We start from the raw sequence: 18,200 nt of genomic DNA, 5'->3' as shown, positions 1-18,200 counted from the left end.
GGATGTCCGATGAAAACATTCTGATGTTCAAATCAATAGTTGATCGATAAAAGTTCCAGATGTCTATAACATCATTGAGAACGCGAAAGTGTCATATATCATAGCTTTTCGGAGAGTTTTACTAGTGGTAGTATTTGTTAGCTTAGTCGGGTTTATAAATCTTGATAAAAGACCTCGATAAATAAATAACCAAAAAGAGGCTAGGTCCAATTTCGAGGGTTGAATAATGTGTTTAATCTAATAAGCTAAACGATAAGTGAGTCATAGCCAGATAATAAGTAAAATATTACTTATTATCGTAAATATGAGCAGAGTTGACTTGTTTCACAGATAAAAATCTATAAAACCATCTCCAAGAGAACTAATAACAAGCATGTGCAGCAAATCTTTTTCAAATTGATCAACATCAGACAATCCAGTGACACGATTGTTAGAAAAAAATGTTACCATGTAATAGCTAGGCCAAGTTATTCACGAAGAAAAGAAGATGACAAACAAATTTAAGGTTCATCTGAGTGTTAGTAGGAGGAACGTTTGTAAAATTTATTTAAAAGTTATACATTTAAAGTATGAATATATATTTCAACTATTCATATATAAATTTTATTTGTCTCTTCGTAAGGCACAATTCAAATTTCTGGCAAGTGTTCCGAGGGTTGACTTCAATATGATGGTGACTAATTAATTTTTTTGTCATATTTGTGATGACAAGAATAATAATGTATTTATTAATTGTCATAATAATTCCAGAGTTTTAGTATGAGACTTGTCCCTTGCAATCCCAAAAGGCAATTTTGCTTCGGTTAGTATAAATTTTACTAATTTTCAGAAGCGAAAAGAAAAACAAAATACTCTACGTAGACACTTATAAATTATTATTATTATACCAAAAATAGCAAAAATATTATTTAAGATAACAAATATGCATTTTAGACACGCTTAAAAAAAAAGAGAGTATCATTTGGTTTGTCTACCTGCCGATGTAATAATTGTAGTTGCTGTGCAAAGATTTTACCAGAAAAGCGGGCACTTTCTTCTCGGTTTTGCTACAGAAACAATACCACTATTTCTGTCGATTCTAAATTCAACTCATATCATTACAAATCATTGAATATTCAAAATTTCTGGTTCTGGGTATCGTATTTTATGCAAAACATGGAAACAGCTGAAGAAAAATCATTAGCTAAATTAAGTGATCAGGGGTTTTCACGGGAGGTATTTTTTCTTTTTTTTACATTTGTTGATTTTGGCCATTTATCTTTTTCTCTGCTGTATGTTTCTGCCATAATTTTATCGCGAGTGGATCTCTGAAGGTTTTTGGTGGGTTTTTCCGGGTCCGGATTTTGAGTTCATAACGTTAATTTGAAATTCTTGGGAGATTTTGCTTTAGATTTTTGCTGAAATTTGTACAATCTTGTTTGTTTTTCTTCCTAACTTTCGATTTGATATCATATTTTTTGTTTGTGATTATAGATAGTTGACAAAAAATTGTTCCTACTCTCCTTTTTTCTCTTTCTTTTTTCTGTATTTGGAATTTGGTTTCTACTTTATTTTTTCCCTGTATCTGGTATTAGGTGTTTTATTAACACTAAGAATTTGCAGTAATTTATACTATTAGTTAGCAACCATCAAAAGTCGTATTTTTGGCATCAATAGTGGTTTCTTTTGTTAAATCACTGAGTGGGACTGTGCGTGATTGTGACTTTTTGTGGTTCTTTTGAAAAGTTTTGTTCTTTTTAGGTTGAACAATCAAGTGAAATTGTAGTGGAGGAATCGGTAATTGGACAGAAAAGGCAAAATCTTTTTGTGCAGATACCCAAGACAACAGTGGAGGGATTGGCCGGGGATTGTGTGGCCATAAACATACCCGTTTCGCCTGTGCAAACACCCAAGAAAGTAAATTTTTCACCGCTACCAAGCCCCAGTCAAGCAAAAGTTTTTGGATCTCCTGGTCCTTCATCGTCCATGGGAAAATCAGCTGTAAAGAATCTGCTTCCGAAGCTGAGCTTCAAATTTCGTAATTCGAGTTTAGAGACGGAAAAGGCCGCCATGCTAATACTTGAGCTTCGCCTGACACACGTGGGAAGCCATCCATTACCAGGGCTTTTTCTCTGACAAAGATCTTTACTCCAAAAACGACAAGAACATCGTCTTTGCCAACTTCACCTGTTTTGCACTCGAATCCTGAGTCTACCCGTGGAGGAATTAGAAATGTTGTAGTTGATGAGGCTGTAAGTCCCGTAACATCATAGCTCAAGAGATGAGTTTTTTCTGTGTCTTATTATTGAAAAAAATAGATGTTGATACTCTGACCATCTCGTTCTACTAGTCCTCGTGAAAGTCATGTCGCAAAGTGTACTTTTTAGTTATGATATAGAATGCTGGATTGAGAAGAATTTGATAAACTGAATTCAATTTCTTGTTCCTTTGCCCTTTTTTTATGTGTTAGACTATCTCCATGTTTACAACAGATGCTTGTTATTCTGCTTTATTCAAATCCTACAGAATTCGTCATCTTGCAGAAAGGTGGATCCATGCTATCGATACATCGTTCTAGATCAGTACCAGTGTTAAATAAAGATGGAAGCACCAAGCAATTGGAATATTTAGACAGTGTCTTTCGGGTGATTCCAACCACTCCACGTGTCTCAGAACAAACCACTGCAACTGCAACGACTAGTTCAACATTTGATCCAGGTAAAAAACTATTAGCGTACAGGTACTTGGTCTAAATTGGGTAGATGACAGTGAGGAATATTGAGACTTCAAGCTCACAGTTTCAGATCTGAAGTTGATTTTTTCTTGGGGAAATAAAAAACAGTCGAATAGAAGGTTGTTCCCAAATACTTAATGCCTGGTGACAAAAATAATAATGGACTGGTTTTATTAAGAATTTTTCCATTTTTACAATGTTTCCTCAACCGTTGATGAACCTAAGCCTTATCTTTGTCATTTGCTTCAGATGCAAATAAAAACTATGCAGAAGACATCCCTCAAGAAGAAGCCGTGTGCCGAATCTGCTTAGTGGAACTCGGTGAGGGAACAAACTCCATGAAAATGGAATGCAGCTGTAGAGGCGAACTCGCCCTAGCTCACCAGGAATGCGCGATTAAATGGTTTAGCATAAAAGGTAACAAAACTTGTGATGTCTGTAAGCAAGAGGTTCAGAACTTACCTGTCACTCTTTTACGAATCCAAAGCATTCAGTCCAGAGGCTCCGCAACTCGTCCACGTGAAGTAAGACGATACAGGCAAGTAAATATCCTTTTTTTCATGCTGAAACAGTGGGGGAAAAGTAGACATAAACGAGTTGAAAATGGCAAAAAATTGCAGGGTTTGGCAGGATGTTCCTGTTCTTGTGATTGTCAGCATGCTTGCATATTTTTGTTTTCTCGAGCAACTTCTGGTAAGTCAAAATTGAGAAACTTTACACTGTATATCTTTCTTGAGATGAACTCAACACTCTTAAAGTGTAGGTTAACAAAATGGGATCTAGTGCAATTGCCATATCGTTGCCGTTTTCCTGCATATTGGGTCTCCTAGCATCCATGACATCAACCACCATGGGTATGCCGCTTGGATTTCTTGTCGGCGTTAATTTGCCAATTTTGTTGCCTCTGTATTTTTTTCTTTTTTCTGTAGTAAGGAGAAGATATGCCTGGATATATGCCACTGCTCAGTTTGCATTGGTGGTTATTTTCTCACATGTGTTTTACTCTCTGGTAAGACATTTTTGAACCTCGATACAGGTTAACTACTTTTGAATTTCAGTTATATCAAAACAGTTTTTTTTTTAATTAAATAACGTGTAGGAATAATCCAAAACTCTAAAGTTACTCGCAGTTCTTGGTTTTTTATATTAAATTTTCTTGGGCAGCATCATGTGAACTTCCTGGAACGTTTCGTACTACCTTAAACCTTTAGTTGAGGCCAAGTAATGTGAATGGATTCTTTCTCACAAAACTATTTGATATGGTGATTATACAGCTTAACGTGCAAGCAGTTCTCTCTGTTCTTCTTGCCACATTTGCTGGTTTTGGAGGGGCAATGTGTGGAACTTCCATTCTTTTCGAGATTCTTAAGTGGAGGAGAAATTTGAATTCATTGTCGAATTCCCAACGTGATTCGGCACCACAAAATCAATCTTCGGTGGCTGGGGATATGGCTCAAATGGAAACACAGCAACAACAAAACGGAGTTATGAATCCAGGGAACAACCTTGGAAGTTAACCTCGAGCCAAGGAGACGAGACAAAAACCTCAAAGTCTGAGTGAAAAATATAGTTGAAAGATATGGATGCATATTTCTTGAAGTTTTTCCCTTGTGGATGTGAGTTTTTACTTTGTCATCTAAATTTTTTTTGGGGAAAGGTGCTGATTTTGTACATGTTTTCTTTTATGCTGCAAGAGCATGGGATCGAGGGGTAATTCTAGTTTTCCAGTTCGCATACGTATGTACATACATAGACACACGGATTCCGTTTCTTGATTTGCAATTGAAGTATAACTAATAAAACAGGAATTGTATAGAAGAGAACTTGCTTCTTCTTGATCAAAGCTTCCTACCAATGACGTTTTACATAATTTTTAGTTTTTTGCTGTTATCATTTATAAAAAAAAAATGAATGAAAATGTATACTTTAAATCATTATCATATAAAAAATTAAATATGTGTTTTTACATATGTTTTACTAAAATCATTAAAAAATTTCATTGTCAAACTGAAAAGATAATTTTAGTCAATGGGAAGTATTTTTCAGACTTCAAAAATATAAATAACAGACAGTAATTGTAGCTTGTAAATTATGAAATCTTACTTGAAAGCCAATATTAAAAGTCAACAAATTTAACCCAATTTTAGCTTGGTAGAGAATATTATATATTTGCATTTTTTGGGGATAAAATCTATAAAGAGATATCAGTAGCTCTCTATTGTGCATTCTTTATATAAAATTTTCTCTGAGCTAATTAGGTTTTATATTTCATGTAGTTCAAGCCATAAAAATGTCTCTAAAATAATATTTTCGAGTCTGCTTCCAGTTCTTCGATAAAAGTAAAGATCATGTTATTTTGAAATTTTACTGAAACGATAAACTCTGACTTCCTATTGTTATTTTAAATAGACAAAATTACGATTTTTTATCATGTATATTTGTCTTTTTGAGATTTTGGTTATTTATGCTGTCGATTTTTAATCTTACATCGTAACTTTTTTTTGAACAATTTTAATCATTTTTCAACATGACATTGATGTGACACCAATGCGATAATGAAGTATGTAATGTCAGTGTGTCGCATAAGCATTTTAGACCAAAATCATTAAAAAACGTAAATACAAGAGACTAAAAATGCAATTTTCCTTTCTAAATATGATGAAATTACTGTAAGATTTCGACAATCATATATGAAATTCAGCAATGATTAAAATTTGTTTTAGAAATTTATCCGTTCGTTATTGCATTGTTTGTTCTGGGCTAGAGTATCTTATTGTAAACTTGTTGAAGATTTTGAGGATATAATTTATACAAAGATAAAATTGTCTCGTGAAGATGGAAGGTGAGCACCAATAAAAAATTGTTTTGCGATTAAAGTTACAAATATACCTTTATTAATTTTTTTTTAACAAAAATTAAATTTTATTACAGTAATTTTACCTTGGGCGATTAAAGTTACAAATATACCTTTATTATTATTTTTTTCAACAAAAATAAATTTTATTACCGTAATTTTACCTTGGGGACTTCCCATAAACCCAACGTATGAATACATGATTTTCTTCTTCAAGACGAAACCGTGAAAAACTGTCCAAAATCAGTCACTTAACTTTCCCAATTTTCAAAGAAAACGGTAGTAAAATTGACTTTGAAAAACCAATGAAACACAAATTTAGGGAGGATTTTGGAGAGTTTTTTCTTATTTAAAAATGATTATTTTGAAATTGGTGAGAATTTAAAATAGTGAGGGTCTGAAAATAGAAGTCTAAAACTAATACAAGCTAAAATTTGAGTGTTTAGAGAATAATCGATTACAAGTTTAATTTTTAAATAATTGACCATCATATCCTTAAACTATATAAAATCGATCTATTTTAGTTATCTAAAATCTGATGTTCATATCATCAACAATTTGTTTATATAATTATTATTAAATTATGAATATTTTATTAAAATTAATTTATCTTTTATAACATAAGCGTTCGAAAAAATATATAAAATTAATATAAATAAAAGTTAAAAAACGACAAAATTTGTATAAATACATAAAATATGTATAAAAAAAATCCTAGAAACGCAATTATATAAAAATGAAAAATATTATTAAAAAAATAAACGTTATATGATAAATATTTTAAGGATATAAATGTCAACTTGTAATTTTAATCCTAAACGAAAAAAACAGAAGCAATAAAAATCATCATATTTCTTGCTTTTAACTTTTGGATAAAAGTCATAGGAGTTGTGGTTGACATTTACAAACAGTCAATAGCACTAGAATTTAGTAAGTGCTTCCTGTAATATCTCTCAAACACTACTTTAGATTCGATTATATATATTGTTTCTAAGGTAATTAAAATTTTATTTTTATTTTTTCGTCGCAGTGCGTGTGTTCCATGGCTAGTTATTCTTATTCTCTACAATAAAACCCAAAATTTTCATCCAATTTTACTGTGTATATTATTTTGTCATTTAGTTCCGTGGTAGTAGCTTATTAGTGATTTCCGCGCCTCTTTTCATTTCTCCCCTCTTTTTGTTAATGGTTACATATTTAATTTTCAATCTCCTATAAATTTATTTCCCTTGATAAATAAGTTGTATCAGGGCTGGAAATCGTGTGCAACAATAGCTGGTACAAGGACGGATCCAAGGATTATATATAGTTGACGGGGCTTGAACTTAATCAATAAATTTTATTGATAAAAAAAAAAAAGGCAATTACATGCACAAAACTCCTATGAGACGGTCTAACGGATCAATTTTGTGAAAAATCACCTACTCGACTCATGAAAAAATATTATCTTTTATATTAAAATTAGTCATTTTTATTGCAGATATCCATTAAATGCTCGCTTAGTAGTGGCTGTAAAAACAAGTAACGACAAAACAAGATGAATCAATGTAATCAACATATACAATAAAATATAAATCTAGAAACTATATACATACATAGGATGTACGTAATCGAGTCGAGTCGAACTCTTGCAGAATGTTTGAGCTTGACTCGTTTATAATCGATCCGAGCTCGAGCTTTATTTAACGAATATATTCATGGCTCACGAGCTTATTCAAGCTTTTATCGAGCCTAAACGATATGAATAAATATTAATTATATATTTGATCTTCATTAAAAAGTAAAATTTTATATTTAGAGAAAAATATAACATTCTTATTAAAATTTATAAATTTAATAATAAAAAAATTTAATAGATTTTTCTATATATTTCATAAGTAATGTGCTAAATCAATAAATCAAATATCAAAACTATTATTTTTCATCTAAGAGATAACTCATGAACTTACCAACGAACATGTTCACGAGCCGAATATTATAAAATTTGAGCTTGGTTAGTTTATTTTAACGAGCCTCAATAAACGACCTCAATCGAGTTTTTATCGAATTGAACTTTGAATAGCTCACAAACAGTTTATTTCATTTACACGTGAAAATACCAGAAATAAAATGAATTTTATCAAATTAAATTCACCTTCGATGGTAAAGCTTGAAAGACATACTTTTCACACCATTTAATAATATATATTATTGAATAATACTTAAAATTACTGAATTTCATGACATTTTTGGCTTTGATGCAACTTTCACATATAATTGGCTCATGAGTACCGTGATATTTTAATTTTTAAAAAAATAACAAATAAAAAAATCTCGACTTTCCTATATATATATATTTTAACAAAATTCTTCAAAAAATTCTTCAGAAAAGAGGTGTTAATTAGGTCATCACGATATATATATGTGTGTGTATATGTAATAATTATGTATAATACAATATCCAAATGTCCGTGTAGAATTATTAATTTATGCCGATGACAATCATGCGAGTGGAATCCACGATATTGTGCCCACGTAAGCATAGAACAAGAAAGATCCGAGTGATGGGGATGAGCGTCGGCTGGGCTGAAAGGGATGTGCTATTTAAAAATTTGCAGTAGTAGTAAAAAAATAATATTTTTTTGGGCTTGGGTTAGAGTCCCGTAGAGCCCTCATAAACACCGCCTCCGAGCTGGTATATATATATATACATACACGGCAGAGAATAACTTCACAGTAATTTTGTTAAAATAAAAAGGAAATACACATTAATGATTATTATTATCTGTGGGGTGGCTCATCCCCATATCTGATTTCATGGAAGCAAATTTGGCCAGTTCCTGAGGCAAGAACGTCACGACATCGCCACCATATCCGCCCATTCCAAGAAAATCCCTCGTCAAGCTATGCCCCACGCCATGCAAATGGCCCGAATGCAAGAACAGTGAATTCGTTCCTTGTGTCTGAATCATCGATGGCTCTGAGTTATTGATCGTGTTACTCGCCGTGGAGGCGTTGAAATTCATGATTGAACCAGCATTTGTATTCTTCGGTTGTTTCCTGAAAACCCGATGTAATTCGCTTCTGTTTTGAAACGGAGAAGAAGAAGAAGAATCGAGCATCGCTTCGGACGTGTTACCGAAGAATTGTGGATTGCTTTTAGTTGAGCCCATTTGAGCTGCTTTTTGTAGAAGCGCAGTTGCAGACATTGATCCTATTGAGGATGAATAATTCCAGTGATTGATCTGCTTTTGATCAGAATATAGTGAATGCCCTGAATTGGCCACCATCGTATTTGAGTTCCATTTGCTTATAAGCGGAGGCTCCTCCTTCAAGCTTGGTTGGAGCGGCAACGGCGATAGAGAAAGATTAGCATAATTTCCCATCGGTGAATTTAAACCGAAAATGTCACCGGAAGTTATCGACGTTATTTCTGAAAAATTTGTTGAAGCAGAAGGCATGAAGAGATTGGGATTATGATCCAACCAAAGCGGTAATCTTGGCTTCTGCTGATCTTGATCCATGAAGAGTGGTGCCGCACTGGTAAATTCTGGCCTAAATCCGCTCGCAGAGTTGGTGAAACCAGTCGGCAGATTAGGTTGAATATTATTAATCAGATTTGGATTTTTTAGATCGTTTCTGAAGTTCTGATCTTTAATTCCACAGCCAACTGTATTTCTTGAATTTTCCTCGGCTAAGGCATCACAGAAAGCCCGGTGCGTGATGAAACTATCTTTCCTGTATTCAATATTATTTGAGAATCGTACTTAAAAAATCCAATCAAAGAATGTACCGATTTAAATACAAGTACGTACTACATGTGCAGAGGCAATATTTATTACCCAATCATTTCCTGATAATAAATAAAAAACTCAAATTAACCAAATATACTCAATTCTTGCGACATATTCATGTACCCAAATTAACCAAACCTTAGTTTTCTTTTTTAAAAAAACAATAACCAAAACTTGTCTGTAAATTTGGTACCTGGAAAAGAGTGTGCCACAGTCACATTTATACTCTCTAGTACCACAAGTTTTCGAATGAGCTTTCCAGTCAGATTGAACCGCATATTTCTTGGAACATTTCTCACATTTCCACTTCTTTTCGCCATGTTTTCGGCTGAAATGCTTCTTAATTCCGGTAAGATCACCAAGGGCTCTGGCAGGATCGTAGTGGACGCAGGTCTTTTCTGGGCATATGTAAACCTTTTTCTTGATTTGATCTTTGTCGGCTCTTTGCTTGAGCTTCCATGGAAGATTATGGCCTCTTCTATGAAGCTGCAGATTTTGGTCTCTTCGAAAACCCTTGTTGCAGATTTCACAGAAGAATCTGTTAGTAGCCATAAGTGTCTTTGGCGAAAGAGCGATAACTTCTGCATCTGGATCTTTCAAAACACGCGAAAAAAATGAATATTAAGCTTAATTAGAACAAAGTTTAAGCCAAAAATATCATTAACATAACCTAGAAAACAAATAATATAGAGACATACTACTTACCAGGGGTTCCAGGTAGATTTCTTCTCTTCTTGGCTAATATAGGTTGGGAGTTGGAGCTAGGGTTAGGGTTTAGTACTTCAGATTCTTGATGAAAGAATTTTGCAGAAGCTGAATTAAGAGCAGAAAACACTTCACCAGACATCATTTGTAAAAGGGTTGAAGCTCAAGAAATGAAAGATTTTGAATTATTAATCGGTATTGTGAAATTATCCAAATCCTTCATATATGTAAGGATATATATCTGTATCAGACTGAGCCAAAAGAACAAGAAAGAACCCAAAAATCAGACATAAAGTGTGAGAGGTTTGCATCCAAAAGAGAAAGCAGGATCCGTGAGTGTTCTTATTGAGGAGAGATTTATTTGATTTGAAGAGAAAACACCGAAAATAATTGAAAGCTAAAGAGAATATCTCCTCTCTTTTTCTAACCACCAAACACTGTTCTCTCTGTATCTATTGCAGCCTTTCTTATCTCTCTTTTTATCTCTTATTTTCAAAGTCGGTCAGCCATAGATTTAGCTAGCTATACCTACTTGAGTGTGCCCCTCTCTATCCCTCTAGCCTAAATAATTCTTTTTTCAAAATAAACTCTAGCTTTTTCTTTGATTCTTTTGGTAGAAAATGTAATATTAATAATAATTATTATTATAATGGTTAAAACAGAGGGTTCAATCCGAAATCGGTTAATATGGTTTAAGATTGAACCAATCCGATATTTTAATTGAATTTGATTAATTTTAAATATAAATACCTAGCTTGATCCGGAATCGGAATCAGAATCAGTTGGGTCCGGTAACATGATCTTATCTGCTCCATATCGACTCCAATCCGGTCTGGAATTGTATGTTTACTTAATAAATTATATGTTTAGTTACAAACTGATTGAAGATTTAAAAAATTGATTTCAAACCGATCTCGACCCGATATTACTTCTTTCTAATTAGGTCAACAGTTCGGTAAAATCCGGTGCAATCCGTTTCATTTTGACTCGGTTTTGGATGGGTTGTACACTCAGTCTTACAAATCTGGAACCGATTTAATCATGTATACTATCGTAGTGGTTTAGTAACATTACTATATAATTCGGAAAGGATTAAATTTGGTCTAGTCTGGTGTGGTCAGGTCTGGTCCGGTCTCGTAATGATGCACACAACACAGGACTACTTATTTTATTTATTTATATTTAAAGTAAACAAATACGAATTAAATTTTATTTATCAAGATGATAGTTTTTATTTAGATTCGTTTATAGAAATGCGTTATCGGTTTGTATTTTCGGTTAATTAACGTAAGAAGGAGCATCTAAATTTTATTTATTTATTTTTGAATAAAAGGAGCATCTGAAATTGAGTATATTATAATTTCCTCATAAATATTTTTTTTTATAAAGCAAAAGAGTTAAAAGTAAATTGCCTTTTATAAGTCATGCAATCAGAGAATAAAATGATTACACCATAATTAACGGTTGGACCCTTTTCGTGTATTGTAAATATGCATGGGAATCTACAAAAGTAAAGACTACCTGTCAGCAAACGTAACGTGATGTGTGCTTTGAAATGTTCATTTTGGCAATTTATAAAGGAAAAGAAAATTTAACGGTCCAGCTTACTTGTGATTTTTAACGTGTGAGGACGCTGCATGTTCTGACACATTTTAAAAAGGTAAAAATGTAATTTACCAATTTTTCTCAAATTTAATTAATCGACCTAAAAATATTATTATTTTTAAGTTATTATTTTACGTTCTGATTCAAATATTGTAATATAAGGTTTATTTTTCTTTGATCACATTCAGGATCCATTTAAAGTTTGCTCTTAGCATACAACAACAAGACATTTCCTAATGTGTCGTATGTATATATTTCTGTGTATAAATAATAGAGTGTGCGTGTGGAATTAATATAATTTTGAATATTCCCAAGGAGGGTTCGCAGCCATGCACCCGTGAATCTCTTCTCCTCTATCTCGCTGTCGACTTTGGGTCCCATCGTCTGTATGTATTCGATTTTATTATAATTTCTCCTGACATTTTCAGTAAAAATTTTGAACGAATATATGCCTCACAGAAGCAAAATAAAATGGAACGAATATCAATAGCTTTGATTTCTTTCAAAATTTCGGGCAAAGAATATTTTACATTTATGCTCAGCATGTAACTGCTTTTGCCTTCATGCACTTGGATTTTAATTTCCACAAATCCATAATAATATCTCTCTATATATATTTACATAAATTCCATAAAAAAACATCAAGAAAAAAAATCAAAATTTGGAAAAAAGAAAGAAAATGAAGTGGCTAAACATTTGCTTGTGTGTATAAATCAAAATTATTAATGCTCATATGTAAATAAAAAATTAGCTTCCACAATATTCGTCTATTTTAATCATGTGTCAAATATTAATGATTCTATAAAGAGTAGGTCTCATGTGAAACAGTCTCACGAATTTTATCTGTGAGACGAGTCAACCCTACCGATATTCACAATAAAAAGTAATATTTTTCATGGATGACCCAAATAAGAGATCCGTCTTACAAAATACGATTCGTGAGATCATCTCACAAAAATTTTTGCATTCTAAACATTCAATTAGTTAAAATCTTGGATATATCATTTCTGATTTATTATTTAATTAATCGCGATAAATTCTTATATCATAACTTAAATTTAACAGGGTATAATCAGGTATCATTAAGTGAGAACAATGAATTCAACATTCTTTTATCATCCCACGTTTGAGTCAAGTTATATTAATAATCATCGAAAATAATTATTGGAATTCAAAGCTCTATATTCCCGTAACATTATTTCTAATATATATTAATTTATATTCTTATGGAAAATAATAATGATTAAAAAAATATTCTTTAACTACCAATCAACGAATTTGCGTTCCAATGTCGCATTTTCAACGTGCCTATCATCTATATTGTATGGCTAAACAAATCCCTATGAACCACGAACTTCTAATTAAAAAATTTGAGATTTTTCTTCGGAAAAATTAAAACTTGATCGATCACGGAAAATTGCTAATTAAAAAAAAAATCATAATTTTGGTGTATTTTTCAGGTCAAAACACTATATTGAGGTATGAGGGCCAAGCTGTAGCATGGACAAGTGGACTTGTAAAGTAGATAGATTCACATAAAAGAAAATACATTCGTAGAATTAATTATGTGGTCGTGATTTAATTGGTTTTATATATTCTTTTTGTGGAGAGAATGAATTGTAATAGAGACAGCAAGTTGAATTAATGCAGGTTTAATTTACTTATGGTCGTCGCAAAGGATTCCATTTTGTTGGGGCTAAGCTAACCACACACATTCTCATGTCTATTTATATAAACAAATAAAATCATAATCATAGGAGTATCCAATGCAAGTATTCTATCTCAATAATTGAGGCGAATTATATATCATCACCTTTTTTTAATTTTTTTTAAAAAATTAAATATTGTTTTTTAAAAAAAAAAATTGAAAAAGAAAAAGAAAAATTATAACTTGATATGATATTGACCTTGCTTGTAGATTTAAAAACGTTCCTATTTGGGTGAAACCATTTTCTACGCATGATGGGCATTTAAAGAACTTAAGTAAAAAAGAGCATCTGCGTCTATTTAAATTTTGTCGAATGAGAATCTGGGGGAGGAGGAGAAACACAAAATTAAACAGGTACCCTGTCAGAATTTTCGAACAATTTTTACAGAAGAACAGGGAAATTCTATCATAAGTCATAACCGTCCGTTCATTTTGTGAGGCCTCACAAGAAATGAATGGTGAGTGATATACTGGCTGAAATATATACGTGATGTAGCATCGATTTTTCAGGGGGTGAAAAAACATGGCAATGAATGAATATTGAACAATTATTGAAATTTGTTAAAATTGGGACGTTGACGGAGAGATTGTCCAAATCTATATATACAACCCTCGAGACATCTATCAAACCGATATGTGATATCTTAACATCGAGGCTCAATAATGAACAACTGGAGCGTAAGACATCAATGGATGGCTCAATTATGGGTCATTCAAGACATAACAGTGAATCTAAACTTTGATACCATGTAAGATTGAGACTTAGACATAACTCAACTTCAAAAGTTAGCTCAAGGGAGAGGATTGTTCAAGTCTATATATACAAATCTCGAGAACTCTATTCAATGTTGTGAGACAAAATATATGTACAGCAGTACTCAAGTCTGTGATGCAACTAAGTAACATGGTTGTGATCGTATCTCGGCCAGAGTTGTCCGCTGATCTTGTAAATTCCCATAGCAGCTCACTCTATTTGATCCTGAGACATTTCTTGAGCCAAAGTAGAACTGTAAACGAGCCCGTGTTATTCTGGACCATGTAAAATTAAGTGACCCACTGAAAATTAAAAAAGACAAAGTTGGAAGGGAACCCTAAGCGAGAATCATACCACTAGAACAAATGCCCCATCTGACCATCTCCAGTTCCGTTGCATCCCTTATATTATACATAAATAAATAAACCTAAACAACATAAACTTGATCACGATTTTAAATTTCATGTTACGCCACGAAGTCGATTCCATCACCATAATTTATTAAAATTATAGATCCAACCATATCATATTTCATTTCATTTTGATTGATTATGAGCTATATATAGTCTTAGTAATTAAAGTTGATACATAGCATTCCTGCTAAATCACATCACTTGTAATTACTTGGAATAGTTGTCTGGCAATTTCACTGTCAGTCGAAAAGGCAGACAAATTAAAAACATATTTCGCGCACACTTGATGAATCTTTTTGTCTTTATGGATAAGCCTGTGGATTGAGCATGTGAAATACATTAATAACACAGGCTTGTTTTCTCCACCACACCTTCCCTTTTCCAAGGACCACCTTCACATCTTACAATGTATTATCAACATATTTCGTACGCACCAATTCATTGTATGCTCAAAGTTCCCTTTTTATCATGGCTTCTGAAAACTGTGTAATTTGCCTGGTAAGAGCCATGGACAAGCTCTGGTTTCACCAAATGATCCTATTTCCTAAACCCTATTCGTTCCTTTTCCCTGAAATCCCCAAAACATACACGCAGCCCCACACAATATCACCTGATTATTTGTCCAAAAACACCTCCCAGAGTACTTGTGTTATCACATGCCAAGAAACTTCACCTGTACCATCTGTAATAATATTGAATAATTCTGCTCAGCGGGTAAGTAATACAATATTTAGATAAGAAACAAATTAAACACGCACTACAAGCATATTTTTGTGTACCCTTTTTTATTCTTTTGTTCGATCGTCTGAAGGAAAAAGCCAGCATTCAAAGAAGGGTTGGCAATGAAGAAATTACACAGCAAACAAGAATGGCTCGAAAAGAATCAAGAAACACCAGGTACCTCGATTTATCGACGAAAATATTGAAGAAGACGATGAGTTGGAAGAGCTCAGGGGAGCTTGAGCTTGAAGAAGTGAAGGGTTTCATGGATTTGGGCTTCACTTTCAAGAAAGAAAACATGAACAGACGCATAATGAGCTTAATCCCTGGATTACAGAGAATCCAAGCGTACAAAAACGACTCTAGTAATTTGAAATTATTGATCAATGATTGTGATTATGGCACTGAACAAGATGAAGAAGAAGTTGGCGAGACAAATGGGGTGATGAGGCCATATTTATCAGAGGCGTGGCTGATAAAAAGACCCGAATCTCCGTTGTTGAATCTGAGGATTCCTAGGGTTTCAACTGCTGCGAATATGAAGAAACACTTGAAGTTTTGGGCTAGAATGGTGGCATCCGCGATTCACCCAGAATCTCGATAAGCTGGAGAATCTCCACTCGCTTTTCTTCTTCCAAAAACTCGAGTCGAGACCGGCTTGGTCTCACCCTGATACTAAAATGAAAAACTCGAGTCAATTTCTTAATCGTCGTTTTACTTGCGCAAACGAGTATATCTATATTTTTTTATCGATTGAAAAGGATGGGTGAGAAATTAAATTGTTTTGTTGTACAATATTATTGAAATAATTTTTTTTTAGTTCATCTAACATCACAACCTCAAATTTAAGATAAATTATTGAGTTCGACAGTCAATTACAAAATTTACCTTCTCATCTAAAAAAATACATTAATTTTAGATAATTCAGTGTCTGTTTAAGCATAATAATAACTAAAATATAAGCAATATTTAGGAATCTAATTAAATATTTTGATATTAATTCAAAAATAATGTGAAAAAAATTAAATGTCCAAACAGCGTCCCGAACATTTCCTTTCTCTGAAGTTTTACGGATATGCCACTAAACGGGTCGAATTTATATACATGCAGTAAGCCCACTGAGAAGGTGTCGGATTTTAAAAAAGGCCCAGACTTGAAATAAATTTATTGAGCCCAATAGAGTGAGCTGGACTTCAAGTACGTCACATGGGCAATTACTTAAGAGGCTCATCTTCGTTCTTTATAATAGAGGCCCACTAAAGAACCCACCTTTTTTGCTTGGCACATTTAGCGAGCGTAGAAGTCGCGGATAAGCAATTGCATCGTTTCAAAACGAAAATTCAATTTTTTAACTAAATATTTATTTTAAGAATATGTTTCGAGCGAGAAAATATAATAATCTCTCTAATAAAAAATTCTATTATTTATTATGTAATTATTAACGATCCTAATTGAAATGAACGAATTTATCTCTAAATTCAATACCTCCTTTAATCATTATGTATTGGCGCAAAAATTATTTATATCTTTCAATTATTCAACTATATAAAATAAGATATTAAAAATTGAAAATAGGAAAAAGAAAATGTCAATGAAAGAGAAGGTAAATGGTAAATGACATATACGATATGTTCACTTTGTTGTTTATTTCATCAAACCGCCAACATTATTGTTTGTCAAATTGTACAATATAGCTCCACTTAAGGAAAATTTTCATGTACCACTCACATTTTTTGTGCGCACGACTTTGCAATAATTTTTTCTGACTTATTAAAATGTTTACTCTTCTTAGTCAGTCTAATTATGTTTTGCGTTGTAACAAGAATCTCTCATGCGAGGCTTGGTGTTTTTTCAATAGCATTGTTCGATGTCACGAAGCGACGATAAATTTAAGATAATGTATAATGCATTCTTTGTTCCTCTTTTTTTTTTTTTTTGACAAAAAACAATGCATACATTTTGTGTTAATGGATAAATATATATATTTTTATTTTCCCTGATTTTGCGGCTCTTTCAGCAAGAGATGGTGTTGATTTGGTAAGCTATATATAGAGAGAGTTTTGAATGATTTTTTTTTTCTATTTAAGTAAGTTTTTGATTTTATGATCAAGGCCATGACTTCTTTTTTGTTTTGGAATTATTATATATTATAGTTGGGAGGGCCACATGTTGAGATGAAGACAGGGAGAAAGGATAGCAAGATATGCTATTTGGAAGAAACTGAAAACTTTATTCCTAACCACGATGATACCATGTCTTTGGTTCTTTCAAGATTCCAATCAATTGGTGTTGAGACCGAAGGATTAACCGTTGCTGCTTTAGGTTAAAAGATATGTAGTTGAATATTGTTAAAAAATCTTATATTTAACCACTTTGTTTCTAGGTGCACACTCGATAGGACGAGTTCACTGGAGGAACATTGTCCACCGACTCTATCCAACCGCTGACCCAACGTTGGACCCAGACTACGACGAATAACTCGAAGGGCGATGCTCATCTCCCAGTCCGGATCCAAGGGCTGTAGAATATGCAAGAAGTGATCCTATAACCCAGATGATCCTTGAGAACATGTATTACAAAAATATTCTGAATCATAGAGGATTATTAGTCATTTATCAACAGTTGGTTTATGATCCTAATACGTATATTTCGGCTCCTAATACGTATCCCTTCGTGGAGAAGATGGCTTCGGATAATGGCTATTTCCGAGAGCAATTTTCAAGGGCTCTAGTTGTTTTATCGGAAAATAATCCCATCATAGGGGATGATGGAGAGATTAGAGTTGATTTTCGGTATGTTAATCATAGATGAAAACTTTGGTTTAATTTTGGTCTTTTTCATTTCATGGCCAAAGGTCTATTAATGAATGTCACGGCCTTGTATAAAATCAACTCAAATCTATTATTATAAACTTCGTTGCTTGATTATATTTTTAATTCACAGTGAGTGTCACAC

General features: G+C 32.9%; 2 protein-coding genes and 2 pseudogenes across 3 annotated transcripts; 3 read left to right on the top strand and 1 right to left on the bottom strand.

Annotated features, from left to right (window-relative positions):
* The first annotated feature begins 926 nt into the window (after window positions 1-926).
* LOC142545782 (uncharacterized) lies at window positions 927-4,568 on the top strand (annotated as a pseudogene).
* A 3,704-nt stretch (window positions 4,569-8,272) lies between these two features.
* Window positions 8,273-10,561, bottom strand: LOC142545781 (zinc finger protein JACKDAW-like). 2 transcript variants are annotated; one of them, XM_075653156.1, is made up of 3 exons: window positions 10,046-10,561; window positions 9,534-9,927; window positions 8,273-9,284 (listed from the first exon to the last, which is right to left on the bottom strand). In XM_075653156.1, the coding sequence occupies exons 1-3, from the start codon at window positions 10,188-10,190 to the stop codon at window positions 8,315-8,317; spliced, it is 1,509 nt and encodes a 502-aa protein (XP_075509271.1). In that variant the 5' UTR covers window positions 10,191-10,561; the 3' UTR covers window positions 8,273-8,314. The 2 variants fall into 2 exon arrangements, with proteins under 2 accessions (XP_075509271.1, XP_075509270.1); XM_075653155.1 differs by having other exon boundaries at window positions 9,534-9,933; window positions 10,046-10,557.
* A 4,264-nt stretch (window positions 10,562-14,825) lies between these two features.
* LOC142545780 (uncharacterized) lies at window positions 14,826-16,056 on the top strand. Its single transcript, XM_075653154.1, has 2 exons — window positions 14,826-15,239; window positions 15,337-16,056. The coding sequence occupies exons 1-2, from the start codon at window positions 14,994-14,996 to the stop codon at window positions 15,847-15,849; spliced, it is 759 nt and encodes a 252-aa protein (XP_075509269.1). The 5' UTR covers window positions 14,826-14,993; the 3' UTR covers window positions 15,850-16,056.
* A 1,181-nt stretch (window positions 16,057-17,237) lies between these two features.
* LOC142547429 (peroxidase 21-like) lies at window positions 17,238-18,056 on the top strand (annotated as a pseudogene).
* The last annotated feature ends 144 nt before the right edge of the window (window positions 18,057-18,200 follow it).

This window comes from Primulina tabacum, chromosome 5 (assembly GCF_025594145.1).
Source record: "Primulina tabacum isolate GXHZ01 chromosome 5, ASM2559414v2, whole genome shotgun sequence".
In the NCBI taxonomy this organism is placed as follows: Eukaryota; Viridiplantae; Streptophyta; class Magnoliopsida; order Lamiales; family Gesneriaceae; genus Primulina; species Primulina tabacum.
Note: the sequence above shows the minus strand (reverse complement) of the source record. Positions and strands in the feature narration are given on the sequence as shown.